At 40.8% G+C, this 17,318-nt stretch overlaps 2 protein-coding genes across 3 annotated transcripts; both read left to right on the top strand.

Annotated features, from left to right (window-relative positions):
- Positions 1-2,856: 2,856 nt before the first annotated feature.
- Positions 2,857-7,372, top strand: LOC116204663 (chloride channel protein CLC-c). The gene is made up of 7 exons (XM_031536856.1): positions 2,857-3,301; positions 3,620-3,820; positions 3,912-4,089; positions 4,483-4,745; positions 4,909-5,178; positions 5,493-6,621; positions 6,922-7,372. Exons 1-7 carry the CDS (start codon positions 3,135-3,137, stop codon positions 7,009-7,011), a joined length of 2,298 nt encoding a protein of 765 aa, XP_031392716.1. The 5' UTR covers positions 2,857-3,134; the 3' UTR covers positions 7,012-7,372.
- A 964-nt stretch (positions 7,373-8,336) lies between these two features.
- LOC116204757 (dynamin-2B-like) lies at positions 8,337-16,958 on the top strand. 2 transcript variants are annotated; one of them, XM_031537024.1, is made up of 22 exons: positions 8,337-8,761; positions 9,272-9,322; positions 9,416-9,536; positions 9,713-9,805; positions 10,536-10,597; positions 10,781-10,898; positions 11,026-11,362; positions 11,862-12,009; positions 12,178-12,279; positions 12,380-12,499; positions 12,689-12,772; positions 12,865-12,992; positions 13,624-13,708; positions 13,812-13,950; positions 14,278-14,354; positions 14,621-14,677; positions 14,840-14,981; positions 15,075-15,226; positions 15,521-15,634; positions 15,730-15,797; positions 15,925-16,100; positions 16,273-16,958. In XM_031537024.1, exons 1-22 carry the CDS (start codon positions 8,615-8,617, stop codon positions 16,482-16,484), a joined length of 2,733 nt encoding a protein of 910 aa, XP_031392884.1. In that variant the 5' UTR covers positions 8,337-8,614; the 3' UTR covers positions 16,485-16,958. The 2 variants fall into 2 exon arrangements, with proteins under 2 accessions (XP_031392884.1, XP_031392885.1); XM_031537025.1 differs by lacking the exons at positions 8,337-8,761; positions 9,272-9,322; positions 9,416-9,536 and having other exon boundaries at positions 10,455-10,597.
- Positions 16,959-17,318: the final 360 nt, after the last annotated feature.

Here is a 17,318-nt window from a genome sequence, read left to right as displayed (position 1 = left end):
AAATTCCCTCCTATTGAAAAAGCACCCTTCAAATAATTGCACATACTTCATTTATCATAAGAAAGAAGAACTGATCATAAAATCTATCAAGATTCTACCACAATTGGTAAATAAAAATAATCGTCATAATTGTTTTAATTTTAACAATTAGATCCCCTTACGTGAAATATGGACCGTACACATCTCTCATATTTTTTATAGTAAGATTTACTTCTCTTATTTAATTGATATTTTCGATTACACATCTTCTCGTTGACGGTCGGCCTCATCTATGAACGAACCGGATCCGATTTGATATTAAACCTGACCAAAATGCACTGGAGCAATCAAATTAAAAACAATTTAATTACTAAAAAAAAGAAAAAAATAACAAACACACATTTGTTTGGTCTCATGCACCCAAATTGACGGACTGACTATCAATGGGGCCCCGGTACAAGGTCGTCCGCTTAGTTCCTAACAATCCCTGCTCAAGTCTCTGTAATTAATTAATATTAGAGGATCCATGAGTTTGCTCATCAAAATGCAACTGCAGGACTCATCGTTTTAACAAACACAGTTCACGAAAGATGATAATAGAAAAATCTAACACCCTGGTTGGACTAAACTCATCGTAGTGTTAACTTCACACTTGAAATAAGAAATTTATAATGGAGTGATGTGGTTGCGAACATGTTCTTCATGGTGGGCATCAAATGAAGGGGGGTTGGAAGGCTCGGGCAACGTGGCTGATAGTCGGGGCGAGGAATCGGCGATGGTGGCAGAGAGGTCAATTGTTAAAGCATGCGAGGAACCGGCAATGGACCAAGCTGGAGCCGGGCAGGGAGGCAAACACCACGATCATCAGAACGGGAAGGAAGGGGGAGGAGTCTTCGTTGAAGCGGGCTGGCAGCAGAGCGAGAAAGCGCGAGTGATTAAAGGCAGCGTCGAAAGTCCGCGAAATTAGGAACTCGACTATTGATTTGTGATGTCAATTTGAGGGATTTATCCTTGTAAGAGGCCGAATAGACTTAGGGATTTGGGGTTGGAATTTGCCCTCGTATGAGGCCAAATAAATTAGATGGTGATTATTTTTGTTACCAATCCCGATAATATAATCTTAAAATCTAAAGGAATCCGTTATAAAGGAAATATTTGGATTTTTTCTTTAATAAAGTGTGTTTTGGGTGATTGATTTAATCAATCTTTTCGCAATCGAAGTAAAGCCATTTTGTAGATAAAAAACTTCACTTATAAAGAAATATATTGGTACGGTTCTAATTGGAAAGCAATAGTGCATTTGGAGCCTTATCCATTTGGGAACATTTTTAATCATAATAATAAAAAAATTAAAAATGCTGCATTGAATAATCGCTCCCAAATTCCCAATTGCTTAATTTAATCCATAGAGTAATCATGCAAAAGTAAAATGCATATCCCAAAGTTTTCCCTAAAGTGCACGGCTCAAATTAGGCTAATTAAGCATGTATTAATCCGACCCGAGAATAAAAAACCAGTCACGGGAATTTGGGCATATTCAAAATAAGCATAAACCAATTTTGTTTTCTTTTACTTGAAAAGATAATTAATTTTTTTTAATCACGATGTGGAAAGAAGTATCAATACGATCGCAGCAAAATGATGAACAAATAAAATCGTAGATTGTGGTCTACGATTTTGTATGAACATAATAATTTTATTAATTTTTATTTTTTTCTTTTACCGTGTTGTTTAGAGAAGTGATTTTTTTTTTCCCTTAAGATTAATACTTTTTTGGCCTTCATAATTGGCTACATGGCTAAAATATATACTCAGCGGAAAATTACCATTCGAAATTAAAACCGCAAGCAATTATGAATCGATGCTTTTAGAGCAAGAACTTCCAATATAATGTCAGCCACAACATGTCCCAACAACTCCTTGACTGTCTTTATGAGGACAAACTATCAAGTTCGAGTCTAGCGCGATCGAACGGCCCTATGTCCTATAGCAGTCCCTTTCCCCATGCATGTAATGCATCTTATTTTTTCCTTACTTTAGACTCCAATGATGAGTCGTTTTCTACTATTGGGATACATCATGTATGGATTCACATATCTAGCTTGGACACAACAAAGATGTCACACGGCAAACGTTCCTACAATAAAAGAATTTACCTAAAAAATGAATTAATAAAAAATATTTGTAATATTAAAATCAGAGGAGTCAATTTGAGGAAAAAAAGAAATATATTAGTGTGCCAGATGTCAATTTGAGGCTGTCATAATGAGTCAACTTTCATGTTCTGCACAACCAAACAAAGGATAGGATATTATGATCACATGTAGCTGGTGCTTAAAAGGTAAATAATATTATTGTCTATTGAAAAAAAAAAGAGAGAGAATAACAGAGAATATCATATTTACGAGAAAGAAAATCGATCTGTTAATACATCATATCGAATTGAAAAAAAGTAATTATTTTACATTATATTATCAAGTTTTTGTGCTCACCACCGATAATGAGAATGAACTTGGTTGGCTCGGTAGAACATTGAGATTTTTTTTTGTTAGATATAAAGTTCTAGCGCACCCGAGAGGCCCGGACCGTTCGATTAGGCCATAATAATTTATGGCATGTGGTGGGGGCGGGCACGCTTTGCTTGGCCATTTCGCAATATAATGCAAATCGTCCCCATGCCAATCAATGACCAATAAAAGAAATCATTAAGGAAAAAAAAGAGAGAAAAAATATAATAATGATGATAATAATTATTTTTAAAAAATGGCCATACCAGAAATCCCCATGATGACGTGGCGAGCAGACATGGGGCCACCCCATAATTATTCGAAAATAAATAAAGCACAGATTTTTCCGTTTTCATGGCCTTCCATTGAGGCTCACCAAAGAAAGACGGAAGCATAAAGAAGGAAGAAGACGACGACGAAGACAGCAAAAAGCGAAATTGGATTCACATTCCTCCATAGCTGGTCCTTTCTGGCGTGTGACTCGTGACTCTCGGCTCTCCGGGATCAGCCCTTGTGATAGAGATTGAGGCGTAGGCTTGGCTGATTGACTCGTTTACGTCTCTGTTTCCGGGGGAGAGAAACAGGGGAACCCTGCATTGCATTGCATTGGGAGCTCTGTGATTGGTGGGTATTTGCGTCGCTTGCGAGATGGGGGACAGGGACGAGCATGGGATTGAGATTGAAGGGGGAGACGGGAAGGGTGGGAACCTGAAGGAGCCGCTGCTGCTGCAGAAGAGCGTCAGTAGGGTCAACACGACCTCTCAGCTCGCCATTGTTGGTGCCAATGTCTGCCCCATCGAAAGCCTTGATTACGAGTGAGTGTTCTTCCTTTGCCCTCCCTCGGTTTGCCCCTTTTTTCGGTCTGGGACGAAGAAAGGACGGATCTTTGTCGAATTTTCGAAGAGAATTCAGCTCGCGGAATGATTCTTTCTATAAATTTTGTGGCTTGCTGGGTTTCCGGGCCTTTGATTCTCCCGCGGAGGAGGACCCCTGATCAGTGTTTTCCATAGCCAAACAACACCAGAATCGTGATGGCAGTCCAGTCGATGCTCGGTTTCTTGCTCAGCGTGGCCTTGTCTGTTTTCTCCTTTGGCGGCTTGTTTGATGGGTGTTCCTATGTGATGTTCTCGCAGGATTCTCGAGAATGATCTGTTCAAGCAGGACTGGAGGTCCAGAAAGAAGAAGGAGATATACCGGTACGTTGTTCTCAAGTGGACTCTCGCCCTTCTCATTGGATTGGCCACGGGGCTTGTCGGCTTCTTCAACAACCTGGCGGTCGAGAACATTGCCGGGTTTAAGCTCCTTCTCACCAACAATCTCATGCTCAAAGAAAAGTAAAGTCCTTGCTCTCACAGAAGGAGGGAATTCATTAAGCTAGGAGTTTTTCTTCTGTGTTTGGTCATGACGCTAATGGCTCTGATGCAGGTATTATCAGGCATTCGCAGCCTATGCCAGTTGTAACGTGGTGTTGGCTGTCATTGCTGCGGCGCTCTGTGCTTACATCGCCCCAGCGGCCGCTGGATCCGGCATTCCGGAGGTGAAAGCTTACCTCAATGGCATTGATTCCTACTCTATTCTTGCTCCGAGTACCCTGTTCGTAAAGGTTGGTAATGAATTGATCTCACTCTCATCGAAAATTATTTCCGCCCTTGATCGTCTGTGGGCACTGGAGGCCACAGTTATCAAATTTATGGGGGATTTATATGTCATTGTTGTGCGGGTCAGTTTGAGGCCATTCAAGATTAATGGAGTATGATTGTTCTAGTTCATCAAACTTGGCAAATGCTGTGCCTTCTGTCTCCAGTCCTTCAAATTGCTAACTGATGGTTACTAATATTTCTCTAATCGAGATTGAAATATGGAGGTGCCTAGTACCGTATTCGTGAATCCCTTGGCTATGATTGTTGGGGTCAGCTTTTGCACCTTTCATGTTGTAGCATCAACTACAAGTTAGAGCTTACTTTGACATTGATTATGCATTATTCAAATCTTGCAGATATTTGGTTCGATTTTTGGAGTTGCTGGTGGTTTTGTTGTGGGGAAGGAGGGACCTATGGTCCACACCGGCGCTTGCATAGCCAACTTGCTTGGTCAGGGGGGTTCTAAGAAGTATGGTTTAACTTGGAGATGGCTTCGTTTCTTTAAAAATGACCGTGATAGGAGAGATCTGATCACTTGTGGTGCTGCTGCTGGTGTGGCAGCTGCCTTTCGAGCCCCTGTTGGTGGAGTCCTTTTTGCCCTTGAAGAAGCAGCTTCATGGTGGGTTTTTAGCTTTACTGATACATAATCAGTCAAATTGCATCAAAAATTAATTTCTGCAGAATTTCAAGAAATTTTTTTTTTCCAGTTTTCTAAAACCGAAAGGCCTTATTAGCCGATGATAGTTCCATTTGAGTGAAGTTACTCTCATCAAATTTGTCAGGTGGCGGAGTGCTCTTCTTTGGCGGACATTCTTTACCACTGCTGTGGTGGCTGTGGTGCTGAGAAGTTTCATAGAATTCTGCCGAAGTGGGAAATGTGGGCTTTTCGGCCAAGGAGGTCTCATCATGTTCGATGTCAATTCTGCAGCCACTACCTACACCACTCCGGATTTACTGGCAGTGATATTCCTTGGGATCATTGGAGGCGTCCTGGGCAGTCTTTACAATTACTTCGTTGACAAGGTTCTCCGTACTTACAGTATTATCAACGAGTAAGAACTCGATAACTCTTATACTCCAATGTTCTCTTGGCAAGCTAAAAACTTTAGCTCATAATCTCAGTACACGAGACATGCACCTGCTTTTTGGGTATTGACATCATTTCAGTATCCTTTCTTTGTCTGAGTTCTTCCTGCAATGACCATTTAAGCTGTAAGCATCAGTGACTAATGGGTTAAGAGTAGATCATGTGCCTAGCCTGAATTTACATCTGTCAGAGCAAAAACTAAGGCTTGATGTAGGTTTTGTTATAGATTTATGGTCATTGATGTTCGGGTTTGTCTTTCCTTTCTTCTATATGTTGCAGGAGGGGTCCTATGTTCAAAGTTATGCTCGTGATTGCCATTTCATTCCTCACTTCCTGCTGTTCTTATGGCCTCCCGTGGCTGATGCCCTGCACCCCATGTCCTGCTCACATGGAGGAAGAATGCCCCACGGTAGGTCGCTCGGGGAATTTCAAGAACTTCCAGTGCCCTCCGAACCAATACAACGACCTTGCCTCGCTCTTCTTCAACACGAATGATGATGCCATTAGAAATCTGCTGATTTCGGGGGTTGATAAGGAATTTCATATTTCCACCCTCTTACTCTTTTTCAGTGCCATATATGCCCTTGGGATCATCACCTATGGCATCGCGATTCCCTCTGGACTCTTCATCCCTGTTATTCTTGCTGGAGCTTCTTATGGACGGCTGGTGGGAACAGTCCTTGGTCCTCTCTCTAATCTTGACACGGGCCTCTTTGCTCTGCTGGGTGCTGCCTCCTTCCTCGGTGGCACCATGAGGATGACTGTTTCTATGTGTGTGATTCTTCTCGAACTCACCAACAATCTACTCATGCTACCGTTAGTAATGTTAGAGCTCCTCATCTCGAAGACTGTGGCTGATAGCTTCAACAAAGGTGTCTATGACCAAATTGTGAAGATGAAGGGCTTACCCTACATGGAAGCCCATGCAGAACCTTACATGAGGAATCTGGTCGCGAGTGACGTTGTCTCTGGCCCGCTAATCACATTCAGCGGTGTTGAGAAGGTGGCAAACATACTGAACGCACTGAAGTTCACGAGACATAACGGTTTCCCTGTGATCGATGAGCCACCCTTCTCAGAGGCTCCGGAGCTGTGCGGGCTAGTTTTGAGGTCTCATCTACTTGTATTGCTCAAGGGAAAGAAGTTCACCAAGCATAGGGCGACGACAGGATCGGATATCGTGAGGACATTTAAAGCCCATGACTTTGCAAAGGCAGGGTTGGGAAGGGGATTGAAGCTTGAGGATCTGAATATAAATGATGAAGAGATGGAGATGTATGTAGATCTCCACCCTATAACGAATACATCTCCATACACGGTGGTGGAAACCATGTCTCTTGCAAAGGCCGCGATTCTTTTCCGGGAACTGGGATTAAGGCACTTGCTGGTGGTCCCGAAAACACCTGGGGTATCTCTCTCTCCCTTTTCTATATGATATATATTTGGTTCAATACTCGAAGTTTAGGAATCCGGTTTTGAGTTGATCATGAATTGTCTGAAACCACCCCTCCCCTAAAACTGTTTTTCAGCTACACTGTGGATCCTGGTTCAAATTTTCGTGCCCCTTAATTCTCCAGGGTCCACTGGAGACGAATTTTAAGGACTTCAGCTGTGTTCGGTTTTGTCGTCACTTGTTCTTCGGTGTTTCTGGAAACAGAAACAAATATCCAGGATTTCATTATAACTATGCCTTTCTTTGTATCTGCAGAGGCCACCTATTGTTGGAATACTTACAAGGCACGACTTCATGCCGGAGCACATTCTGGGGCTGTATCCGCATTTCAATCCCCACAAGTAGAGTGAGGCGGGATCTTCTCAGAGGAAGACTCGTTGCCCTCTCTTAAGGTCTATCATCCTATAATGATGGACCGACCAACCGATCGGCCTATCGTAAATAGGATCTTTGCTTGCTCCGGAGCCACTGAAGGGTTGGGAGATGGATTATACAAGATGGCCAATGGAGAGTAGATCGCAGTGCTCCGGGGAAAAGAGAAAGTAGAGATTTAAGTTTATTATTTGTTAGCTCGAAATCCAAAAGACTTGCTCTTTGTAGACGTGATTGAATTCAAGGCTTTTTCTCCAATAATTATGTAAATCAAGACATCCTTCTCACAGTGAAATCTCTTATCAGGGCTTAACGCTGTTCGTTTCTTCGCAAAGTTCGGTTTGTATCGGTCGCTCGTGTTGCCATGGCAAAGATTGAAAATCAAGCAGAAACGAAATACCGTGAAAAGTCATGTTCTTTCAGACCCATACGGGTCTTCGATGGTAAGAGGATTGATCGAATAAGTTGCAGTTTAAATGCAATTGATTCTCTAATAATTGTGAATTACTCGGGGTCGAATCGACTTTATTCCATAACTAGTGGTTCCACGGAAGACATTCAGGGAGCAACGCATGCAGTTCGTTTTCTTACTCGCACGATGAAATAACTATCATTGCATTTAGTAACGAAGTTAAAATTGATTTAATTTGATTTGAGAAAATGAAAGTAAAAGTAATTGGAAAAAATATGTGAGAAAATTTGAAGAATAAAATAAAAAAGTGATAATTGTGTCGTTGAATTGCGGAAAAAATGTTGAAACTAAAAAAAAATGTTGAATTATTTAGATAATTTATTTAATTAATTGCAATAATAGATAAGAAAAAAGTATAAAGGAAAATTTGAAGGTAAAGATAGAAAAGTAATGATTGTGTCGTTGAATTGAGAAAAAAAGAGTAAAATAAATAAAGTTAAATTTAATTTTGTAAAATATAACACTGCACGTGTTTTAATGAAAGTAAGAGGACTTGGAAATGTTTCAATAGCTAGAAATTTGATGATGCCAAAGCGATCTATACCGCTTGGCCCGAGTCGATGTGCAATCGAAATTCGGCTCAACCGAGGTCGCCCCGGTTGACCTCTTCAGATTGACTCGGCTTTGACCAGACTCAAGTCTTACCTGCGTGGTCTGATCTTCACCCGTTAGCGCGGTCAACCGTTTAAATTTTTGAACTTTTTTTTTACTGTTGAAAGTTGAAACAGAAAATTCTAAAACTTCGGGGACCATACTGCAAATTCTTCCCACTGCAATAGATGCTCGTCCGTTCGTGCGCTGCGCCCGCTAGAGAGAGAGAGAGAGAGAGAGAATTTTTGCATTGCATTTAAGTTGAATTTGAATTACAACTTCGACCACGGAGCAGAAAGCATTGGTTCCGCATCGATCCGGCCACTCGCCGGAACCCTAACTCATTTCCCTCCATAAATCTCCGTCTCCGGGAGCTCGATCGTTCTACCTGTTGCTTCTCTACCGGTTCAAGCTGCCATTTCAGTGTCGGCAACTGAAGCGGTTCCCGATCTCCCCTTCTGCGTTGCATCAACATCTACTGATCGGTCGGTACGGCGGTTGGCAGCTTGAAATATGGAGGCGATCGAGGAGCTAGCTCAGCTCGCCGACTCCATGCGGCAGGCGAATTCGCTGCTCGCCGATGAGGACGTGGACGAGAGCTCACCGTCTTCATCCAGACGGCCTTCTACCTTCCTTAATGTCGTTGCTCTCGGCAATGTCGTAAGTACCATGCCTCTCTGCAGATTCCATCTTTTATGCACTCCTCGTTGAGGGACGTGGCTCTTTGGATCTGTCCAAGTAGCTGCGGATGCTTACTTGAAGTGGCGAATACCTCTGTCAAGTCCTCTTCTTAGTTTAGAAACGCTTCTGCAGCTCCCGAGAAGTTTGGAGATTTAAAATGAGTGTGAAGAGAGGCTGGTTTTAGTCAGGAACTTGCCGAGTCGATTGAGCTGAAAATGAGGTCTTAATAGACTGATCTGAGCTGAACTTGTAATACCGCTGAAACTGGCGACGTTGTTGCTTAGAGTTTGCGAGACCGTAATTTAAACAATGGCCTTTTTCCTGCTGATCAATTGACTTGTGCCGACAGAAGGAACCAATTCTACTCGATGTGATTACTTAAACTGGATTTTTCAGCATATATGTTTCTGGTTGATGTATAAGCCATTTTCCATTTATTGGATCTGTTCTCACGGGCTACAATTGTCTTCTTCTGGGCATGGCATTCAGAGTGTTGGGAAATCTGCTGTTTTGAATAGTCTGATTGGTCATCCAGTCCTGGTAAGTCGTCTTCCTTCAAATCTTTCTGGCTGCATGGGTTCCACTTTTCTGCTTGTCCTGAACTTTCTCGGTGACTTGTTCATACTTCAACAGCCAACTGGTGAGAATGGCGCTACTCGGGCACCCATATCCATTGATTTAACGAGGGATGGCTCTTTAAACACCAAGTCAATTGTTCTGCAAATTGACAGCAAATCTCAGCAGGTGTCTGCAAGTAAGAGCTCCAGATATATCTCAATAAACTGTTATTTCCCTCCATATATGAGGTGGAGATGATGCTCTTTAGTTTGTGATTGCACAGAGCATTCTCAATGTTGCACCTGTCCTAACCATGAATTCTTCTCATAACATCTATTCTGTGGGGTTTCCTTATTTACCCTGACTCGCCAGGTGCACTTCGGCATTCTCTGCAAGATAGACTAAGCAAGGGTTTGTCCGGAAGGAGTAGGGATGAAATACATCTAAAACTTCGAACTAGTACAGGTAAGTACTCAAATCATTCTCTTCTCCGTGTTGTGTCAATTTGTGGATTGTTTCTGGCATCGTTCATCTCATTGAAGGAAGATATAGGAGATAGAAATATGGTGTCAGGATCAGCAATCTTATTCAAATAGCATTGTTCGATTTACTTCTGATGATATACTAGGAGCCAAATTTTCCACCTCAGATTTCCCAATTTGCAAAGGTGTCCATCTCTCTGAAGTCATAGTTTAATAGGAGAGATGGACTATATGGAAGGGGCTCTAGTGGACATGTGATAAGATGATCTAATTTCATGGTTGCAAGCTGGCAAAAAATTCAAAATGTTCCAGAATTTGCTTTCATAGTTCATGGCGATCAATAACCAGACTAACACTATGAAAATATAGCCTATCTCTCATCAGGATGTATTTAAATTTACTGGGTCACTTATAAAAAGAATAACATAAATTATTCGGTCATCATGGAACACAGACTTTTCAAGCCTCGCTGAAAATGATGTTAAGTGATTCTCCTTTTCGAATGTCGGTGTCGTAATTTGTCTTTTTAATGCTTTATTTGTCGGTTACAAGACTTATTTTATATCGCTGGAGTTAGATGCCAAGATCATCCCCCTGGCAATTTAAATTATGCATCTCTGCATCATGTGCAGTTTTTGACTGGACACCTCTTGAGCCAAAAGTATTTGAGTTATAACATGAAGATTGCTGTCCCTCTGTTTCGAACTCTGCAGCTCCTCCACTGAAACTGATTGATCTACCTGGATTGGATCAAAGATTCATGGACGATTCAATGGTGAGCAACTGCTCTGACAAGTATATTTTGGAACATATCTTGTCAATTTATTACTTTGGATCCTTTTGGTTGTGCTTTTATTGTGTCCTTCAGCTGATTCATTAGGTCTAAGTTCTTTATAGAAGGAACTCTTTGTGGATAATTCTCTTAAATGGTGTTGATCCCAATTCATTCTCTTTCCAGATCAGTGAATACGCGCAGCATAATGATGCTATTCTACTAGTTATAGTACCTGCTGCTCAGGCACCAGAAATTTCATCAACTGGAGCCCTTAAGATGGCCAAAGAGTACGATTCAGAAAGTAGGTTATTAAAGCTGGATCTTCGCCTTTTTCCCCAAATATTGAACCTATTCCTTTTGTGTGTACCTTTGATTATCTTATTTGGCTCAATTCTTACAGCTGTGAGTTGCTAACTTTTGTGTTTTAGGTACTAGAACTATTGGTGTCATTAGTAAAATTGATCAATCTGCATCAGACTCGAAAGCGCTGGCAGCTGTTCAGGCTCTCCTACTAAATCAAGGGCCACCAAAAACATCTGATATTCCTTGGGTTGCTTTAATAGGACAATCAGTTTCTATTGCTTCCGCGCAATCTGGAGGGTCTGAAAGCTCCTTAGAAACTGCTTGGCAAGCGGAGAGTGAAAGTCTAAAATCCATACTAAGTGGAGCCCCTCAGAGCAAGCTTGGAAGAGTTGCTCTGGTGGATGCCCTTGCTGGTCAGATTCGTAATCGGATGAAACTGAGGCTTCCGAATCTTCTCTCTGGGTAAATCTGTTTGTTCAATGCACAATGACTGAATGTTTCTTCTATCATGTTAATGATTTTCTTGATAACTTTCTTTGTTTGGCTACTGCAACTTGTGCTCTGTGATATTTGTGTCTTTGTCATTCTAGAAATGTTCAAATGATTTTGTTTATGTATTATGCTATGTTGAGATTATGCTGAACTGTTGGTAATTAGCGAATATATTCTTCTGCATAATTGGCCGGTGAGTTGTCTGATCAAACTACAGTCACTCAGACAGTTGGGCCTTTTGAGGTTACTGATGCCTTTGTGAGCTCTGCTCACGCACTTCCATAGAATGATTTCTTTTTGTCCGGGACTTTTTAGTTGAACTTGTCCATCCTGCAACTCCTTTATGGATTTCTGCCCATTGGTTCTTAAAATTCATGCTTATAAGTTATAACAGTGGGTATGTACCTATAGGTTTTCGAATGCCTTTGGAAATTTGTTGATTAATTTCCTTTTATATTTAATCCTGCAGGCTTCAAGGTAAGTCTCAGGTTATCCAGGATGAGTTGGTTAGGTTTGGTGAGAGTATGGTTAGCAGTGCTGAAGGTACAAGAGCTCTAGCTTTAGAGCTTTGTCGTGAATTTGAGGACAAGTTTCTCCAACATATAACTGGTGGTGAAGTGAGTAACAGTTTATTTTTGACATTTCTTCAAACTAAAATACATGCATACTTTTTATTCTTGGTGAACTTGGGAAGTACTCAGTGAGTACTTCCAAATTTCTCTTGACTTGTAACTGAAAATATCTCTGTATACCCTCCCCTTAGCTGCACTTGCTTTCTATTTCAGGGCAGTGGTTGGAAAATAGTTGCAAGTTTTGAGGGTAATTTTCCTAAACGGCTCAAGGAGCTTCCCCTGGACAGGCACTTTGACATTAGTAATGTCAAAAGGGTAAACCATCAAGTTTTCTTCTAGCAGAAGTTTCAGGGTTGTGCTATCAACACTCCTATGACCCTAGGTTGATTGTTGTTGGTCCATGTGGTCACTGCAGATTGTATTAGAGGCCGATGGTTATCAACCTTATCTTATTTCTCCAGAGAAAGGGCTGAGATCTTTGATAAAGAGCGTGCTTGAGATGGCAAAAGAACCATCACGACTCTGTGTTGACGAGGTATATTTACATATTGATGAAGCTGCTGACGTGTTGTATACCGATCCTTCTAAAGCTAGCTTGGAGGTGCACTATTACTGTGCCTCAAGCTTGTCTCCAGCCTTCTACTTTCCAAATGTGGTTCATCTATTGTCCATGGCTTTTCTATGTTAGTTTATGTCACACTTTGTGGCTTTTTTTTGGGTTTAGGTGCATCGTGTATTGGTGAACATTGTTTCTGCTGCAGCTGGTGCAACTCCAGGTCTTGGAAGATATCCTCCTTTTAAAAGAGAGGTACTAGTCATATGATTAATGTTGCTTGTCATATTTGAACGATTTTTTGCTTCTTTGGGTTCTCCATGTTAACTCGCAAAAGTGATTACCAGGTTGTTGCAATAGCAAGTGCTGCATTGGATAACTTCAAGAATGAGGCCAAGAAAATGGTTGTTGCACTTGTTGACATGGAGCGTGCATTTGTTCCTCCTCAGCACTTCATCCGACTGGTACAAAGGCGGTAAGTTGGCTAATGCATTAGTACCATTGAAGGCATTTGCTTAATAGCAAGTCATCTAAGGATTACTCTCTTTATCCTCTTTTGAGAGTGAATGGTGATGAGGGGCTGTTTTTCGAAGCTGAGGATCAGGCATTCTGCTTTGCACCTCTGAAAATATTAATTTATGTTATTTTGTTCATCATTGTATTGGTACTACTCTATAGCAGATCCAAATTGATGATATTTTAAGAGAATAAAGGGCTTCTGATTCTAACTCCAACCAATAGTCATTTTATTATCATTGTGGTGCTTGGCTGCCCATATCGGAACATCATCCTCATTTCACCATCATGTTGTGTTGCTAAATGTATATGAGATGGAGTTTTAGGTAGAGAATGAAAGTGAGACATAAACTGAACGATAAATATTTATTTGAAATTAAAAAGAAAAATGAGTCACTCAGTGCTGTTATTCTTTTGGTTTTTTATATGATTCGGAAATTTTGAAGTAAGGAGATTCTAAATGGACCTTCTTTGCTTTGTGGCCATTTTATACCTTTGAGTCTTTGAATAACTTATTTCATTTGATGCTCATATTTCTTTTATCTGGCAATGATGACTGGCTGTAATTTTCTCATCTTTATATTTGACAGAATGGAAAGGCAACGCCGAGAGGAAGAGCTCAAGGGTCGATCCTCCAAAAAAGCACTTGAAGCTGAGCAGTCTATCTTGAATAGGGTATGAACTAATTTTCTTTGTGATTTGAGCATTTACTTTTGCCAATTAAAAATTCAGAACCACATGTAATTGCGAAATACTGAGTGATAAATAATTATCTCAGGCTACAAGTCCTCAAACAGGGGTTCAACAAAGTGGAGGTAGTTTAAAATCCACGAAAGATAAAACAAATCAGCAAGATAAGGATTCCCAGGGGGGTCCGATACTGAAGACTGCAGGTCCTGAAGGGGAGCTTACTGCAGGTTTGTGATGAGTTTAAATAGGCTTCTGTGTTCAATAAAGCTCATATGGATATTTTAATAGATTAAGTATTGTCCATTGCCCAAGTTAAAATGGTTGTGTCTTATACCTTCTCCTTTCAGACAATTGATTTGAGGCTGTCTCAGTGACTTTGGGTTTTAGATAAATTCAAATTGCATTCTTTTTTGTCTTGCTTCTTCTTTTTAAATTGTGTTAGCCTGGCTATGTGTAAGAGGCTTCTTCTACAATATGCAATGGAGAGATTCATGTAATCCAGCATTTGTCAGGACTAACTGGTGACATGCCTATTACCAACTGCTGTTATGCAGGATATTTGCTGAAGAAAAGTGGCAAAACAAATGGATGGAGCAGGAGATGGTTTGTTCTGAATGAGAAAACCGCAAAGGTTCTTAATATGCTTAACTGAACCATCCAATGTTACTTAACCTGTTCAATCTTGAAAGCACCTCCTTTGGCATATATTCTGTAAAAGATGTATCTCTGCATGATGATAAACTTAAAAACACTTAACTCCTGTTGTTTCTATACAGAGCCCCGTAAGGTAGCACTTCGCACCGTATTGACAATGGATATCTTCTGTTTGAGCTGATTCAGATACATATTCAGTACTTTAAATCACATTTTCATCAACTTATTTGGTTGTGTCAACAGCTCATGTACGCCAAAAAGCAAGAAGACCGACTTTTCCGTGGCACCATCACTTTGGCGGTATGGCATTTCTTACTTTTTCACTTTTTTTGGTCTATTGACGCATATATATCAATGTTGTCTAATCTTTTCTGAAACTTGACAATATCTGGAAAACTTCATTGGAAGTTCCTGTACTCATTTTGTATGATTTTTCATTGAACTGTTGGATGAACTGCTCAGGAATGTAGTATTGAAGAAGCTTCTGATGACGAGGAAGGTTCCTCAAAGAGGTCTAAGGACAAAAAGTCGAATGGACCAGATTCTAGCAAGGGTCTGGTTTTCAAGATCACTAGCAAGGTTCCCTATAAGACTGTAATGAAAGGTGTATATTCCTTTAACTGCGTTGATATTGTTCTTATTTTGTTCTCTTCATCTTGCTAACTGCCTGATGGGCATTTCAATTTCAATGTTGCAGCGCACAGTGCAGTTATTCTGAAGGCTGAGAGTGTGGCTGAGAAGAATGAGTGGCTAAATAAGTTGAGCAATGTTGTCCAGTCCTCTGCAGGAAGTCAAGGAAAAGGTGAATCTGGTCACTCTCTGAGGCAAAGCCTTTCTGAGGGCTCTTTGGTGAGTTATTAAGAGATGTACTGTATAGTATCAATTTCCTTCCTTTCCTTTTCTTTTGGATGAGTAAAGGAGTGGGAAGAGAAGCCTTTTTGCTCTGTACCTTTTATTCCTTTTATGTACTCTAAAATCTATTTCATTTCCTGCTATAAAATTCTTTGTGCCTGTTCATCTTGGACTGCCATTCTTCTCAACCTTCCTGCAATATTTCATGTTTCAAGGAGTTCTTTTACCTCGAATTTTCCAACACAAAGTTGCTGTTCCTGAAACACTTTTGCTGGCTTCCCAACTTTTAAGGATACAATGACTAGAAGGCCTGCTGATCCAGAGGAAGAACTTCGCTGGATGTCCCAAGAAGTACGTGGTTACATTGAAGCTGTTCTAAACAGCCTTGCAGCAAATGTTCCAAAAGTAAGTTATATATATATAAAAACTTATTTCCGAAGCTATGCCTTGTACCTATTCTCAGGTTTTATTCTCATTCTGTTGCTCTCATGGCGGCGCAGGCAGTTGTTCTTTGCCAAGTGGAAAAGGCCAAGGAAGACATGCTTAATCAACTGTACAGTTCAATCAGGTCGGTTCTATCTTCTCATATATGTGTATGAATGTAGAAGGCACTGACCAACTCACTTCTTCTTGCAGAAATGTTCTTTATTAGAGCAGAGTAGAAGTTTAAGCTATTCTTATGCATCTTCTTGCAGTTCTCAAAGCTCAGCGAAAATAGAAGAATTGCTTCAAGAGGACCGGAACGTAAAACATAAGAGAGAGAAGTACCAGAAGCAGGCATCCTTGCTTTCGAAGCTTACTAGGCAGCTCAGCATTCACGATAACCGAGCTTCTGCCGCATCTAACTGGTCTGACAACACCAATGGTGCAGGTAATGTTAGGTGGTATAATATACCGACATTGACTTTATGGTCAGATGAATTTTCTTACTCTTGAAATTTGAATTTATTTTTACAAAAGCATTGTCAATATGGAATGTATTTCCCCCATTATCTTCCGATATGAGGACCTGATTGAAAAGAATTCTTCTGGAACATGTACAGAAAGCAGCCCGAGAACAGCCGACCCTTCATCAGGTGATGACTGGAGGTCTGCGTTTAATGCGGCTGCCAATGGACCCACTGATACTTCTGGGTTTGGGACGAGCCACAGCCGTAGGTACAACGATTCCGCTCAGAATGGTGATGTGAGCTCCCGGTCGAGCTCTGCAGGCCGGCGCACAGCGAATCGATTGCCACCTGCCCCACCTCGGTAGTAGATTGACAGATGAAGCGCGTTACGCATCGTAATGTCAAAACGAAGGCGTTCTTCGTGGGCCTGGGTCTGTCACTCGTTCTCAGCCATTTTCGAGCATCTGTTTGGAATAGCATATGGTGCTTATTATGCAGCTGTCTGTTGTAGGAAAGCAGAATCGGTGGTAATATGTAGATAGATTGATACCCGTGATCAATGATGATTTGATTTTGAGACTCGTAGCCGGGAATCCTTTTGATTGGAGATGATACTTATATATGTGATTCCGAGGGGTTACCTTTTGTCGGGTTTGTTTGCTGGTGGCAATCCATTTTTCTCGCTGTTTTCGGCTTGTTTATTACTGAGACGGGTTGGGGAATATGTCATCCCCAGTATACTTCTTTGTAATAGATCCAGTAAAAGTTTCTATCTTCCTCGTTTTGAATGATTGTGAAGACGTTTCCTCGCTTGTAGAGGATGACTATGTTTACATCGAGTTGGTTTTTGAGGTTGAAAGAAATGCCTCGAAGGGCAATTTTTCTTTCTTTTTTTTTTTTTCCCCCTAACAAAACATGTACATTGAAAGTAACAAAGCTACAAGAGCCAATTCCTATCGAGGTAAAATGCCAATATGATGCGATTTTGGTTGCAACTTTGTCTTCCAGGAAATTTTTGCGATAATCCGCTATGTCGCTTGACAATATGCTCCTTTTTTTCGGTGAGCAACGATATGCTACTTTAGTCATATGATCGAAAGAACAGGGAAAAAAAAAAAAGAAGAAAAGAAAGAATAGAATGGAACCGTCCGCACCATAAATTTTATTTTGGTTAATAATAAAATAAAAATAAACATTTC

This window comes from Punica granatum, chromosome 4 (assembly GCF_007655135.1).
Source record: "Punica granatum isolate Tunisia-2019 chromosome 4, ASM765513v2, whole genome shotgun sequence".
NCBI classification, from domain to species: domain Eukaryota; kingdom Viridiplantae; phylum Streptophyta; class Magnoliopsida; order Myrtales; family Lythraceae; genus Punica; species Punica granatum.
This window is presented reverse-complemented; position numbering and strand designations above follow the sequence as displayed.